The 2,500-nt window shown below is 48.6% G+C and overlaps 1 protein-coding gene across 2 annotated transcripts in view; it reads right to left on the bottom strand.

Annotated features, from left to right (window-relative positions):
• The window catches only part of tspan5a (tetraspanin 5a), a 28,424-nt gene that overhangs the window by 4,718 nt on the left and 21,206 nt on the right, over window positions 1-2,500 (bottom strand). For both annotated transcript variants that reach the window (XM_062516396.1, XM_062516397.1), the window contains exons 7-8: window positions 2,201-2,317; window positions 178-239 (exon numbers count right to left, since the gene is read on the bottom strand). In XM_062516396.1, the coding sequence (XP_062372380.1) occupies window positions 178-239; window positions 2,201-2,317 (179 nt within the window). The remainder of the gene's footprint in view (window positions 1-177; window positions 240-2,200; window positions 2,318-2,500) is intronic.

Raw genomic sequence — 2,500 nt, 5'->3', positions numbered from 1 at the left:
GAAGATAGGAGAGAGAGAGAAAGACAGAGAGAGAAAAGATGGAGAGATGGAGTGAAGAACAGAGAGGACGTAGAGGAGAGAGAGAAAGACAGAGAGGAAAGATGGAGAGATGGAGTGGAGAACAGAGGACGTAGAGGAGAGAGAGAGGATTCTAGATGTTTGGTGTTGGGTTCTTACCAGCTGGCTCTGACAGCCTCGATATCACTGACCAGGTTCTGGGCCAAACAGATCCCAAATATCTGCAGAGGGGAGAGAACACATCAGACAGACAGACACACACACACACACACACACACACACACACACACACACACACACAGACACACACACACACACACACACAAACACACACACACACCCACCCATACACACACGTCACACACACACACACACACACACACACAGACAAACACCCCTCAGAGCAGCACACTGTGTGTGTGTGTGTGTGTGTGTGTGTGTGTGTGTGTGTGTGTGTGTGTGTGTGTGTGTGTGTGTGTCTGTGTGTCTGTGTGTGTGTTTGTGTGTGTGTGTGTGTGTGTGTGTGTGTGTGTGAGCAGCTCTGGTGGTGTGATGCCTAGTGTCCCTCTAGCTACAGTGCACTTGCACAAACACACCTCGGGCACAAGGGGGCGCTAGCTTGCTTATTTGACCTGGCTGGTGCTGTCCAGCCATCTAAAGCCAGAAGAAGCTTTAATGGAGGATGGCTTGGCGTGGCCGTGGTGGGCCGGCTCTGCCGGGGGCCTACTGTACCAGAGCCTCTGGGTTTCAGGACCGGATGGTTGGATCTCACCTCTCCCCGTTTGGATCTTATTGTGTTTAGGGTTCCATCCACACTGTGGGAGATGTGAGCGTTGTGTGTGAGCTACCTATAGTGGTGTGTGAGCGTTGTGTGTGAGCTACCTGTAGTGGTGTGTGAGCGTTGTGTGTGAGCTACCTAAAGTGGTGTGTGAGCGTTGTGTGTGAGCGTTATGTGTGAACGTTGTGTGTGAGCGTTGTGTGTGAGCGTTGTGTGTGAGTGTTGTGTGTGAGCGTTGTGTGTGAGCGTTGTGTGTGAGCTACCTATAGTGGTGTGTGAGTGTTGTGTGTGTGCGTTGTGTGTCAGCGTTGTGTGTGAGTGTTGTGTGTGAGTGTTGTGTGAGCGTTGTGTGTGAGCGGTGTGTGTGAGCTACCTGTAGTGGTGTGTGAGCGTTGTGTGTGAGCTATAGTAGTGTGTGAGTGTTGTGTGTGAGCGTTGTGTGTGAGCGTTGTGTGTGAGCTACCTGTAGTAGCGTGTGCGCGTTGTGTGTGAGCCACCTGTAGTTGTGTGTGAGCGTTGTGTGTGAGCTACCTGTAGCATTGTGTAAGCGTTGTGTAAGCATTGTGTGTGCGCGTTGTGTGTGAGCTACCTATAGTTGTGTGTGAGCGTTGTGTGTGAGCTACCTGTAGCATTGTGTAAGCGTTGTGTGAGCATTGTGTGAGCGTTGTGTGTGAGCTACCTGTAGTGGTGTGTGAGCGTTGTGTGAGCGTTGTGTGTGAGCTACCTGTACATAGTAGTGTGTAAGCGTTGTGTGAGCGTTGTGTGAGCATTGTGTGAGCGTTGTGTGTGAGCTACCTGTAGTAGTGTGTGAGTGTCGTGTGTGAACTACCTACAGTAGGTTAGGGTCTCTATTCACACACATAGAGACTTATTGCCAACTTGTCGGCCCTCGACTTCCACAGTTCTACTTTCTGTTCATGTTTTAGTTCCTGTATCTGCTCATGTTTTAGTTCCTGTATCTGCTCATGTTTTAGTTCCTGTATCTGTTCATGTTTTAGTTCCTGTATCTGCTCATGTTTTAGTTCCTTTATCTGCTCATGTTTTAGTTCCTGCATCTGCTCATGTTTTAGTTCCTGCATCTGCTCATGTTTTAGTTCCTTTATCTGCTCATGTTTTAGTTCCTTTATCTGCTCATGTTTTAGTTCCTTTAGTTCCTGTATCTGCTCATGTTTTAGTTCCTTTATCTGCACATGTTTTAGTTCCTGCATCTGCTCATGTTTGAATCCTCATTGTGTGGGTTCCTCATGACCTTGAGTCCTCATCTCTAAGAATCAACGTATGGACACACACAATTTGTCTCTCTCTCTCTCTCTCTCACACACACACACACACACACACACACACACACACACACACACACACACACACACACACACACACACACACACACACACACACGCTCACCTGTAGCAGTGCGATGCCTATGAATATTCCAGCCACTACGGTCAGGTTGTCCTGAAGCCACTTCTCAAACTGGGGCACGCAGCCCTTCACGTGGATATAGGTCTTCTGCTCGGCATCCTGCAGGGGGCAGTGTGGAGCACACACGGGAGAGAGACGGACATGCTGATCAGGTACATTACAGGGAAGCGTGGGATTGGTCAGGTACGTGCATTTCACTGCTTGTTACGCTAATATAACCTACATTTCACTGCTTGTTACGCTAATATAACCTACATTTCACTGCGTGTTGTACTAATATAA

This window comes from Sardina pilchardus, chromosome 16 (assembly GCF_963854185.1).
Source record: "Sardina pilchardus chromosome 16, fSarPil1.1, whole genome shotgun sequence".
Classification (NCBI taxonomy): Eukaryota; Metazoa; Chordata; class Actinopteri; order Clupeiformes; family Clupeidae; genus Sardina; species Sardina pilchardus.
Note: the sequence above shows the minus strand (reverse complement) of the source record. Positions and strands in the feature narration are given on the sequence as shown.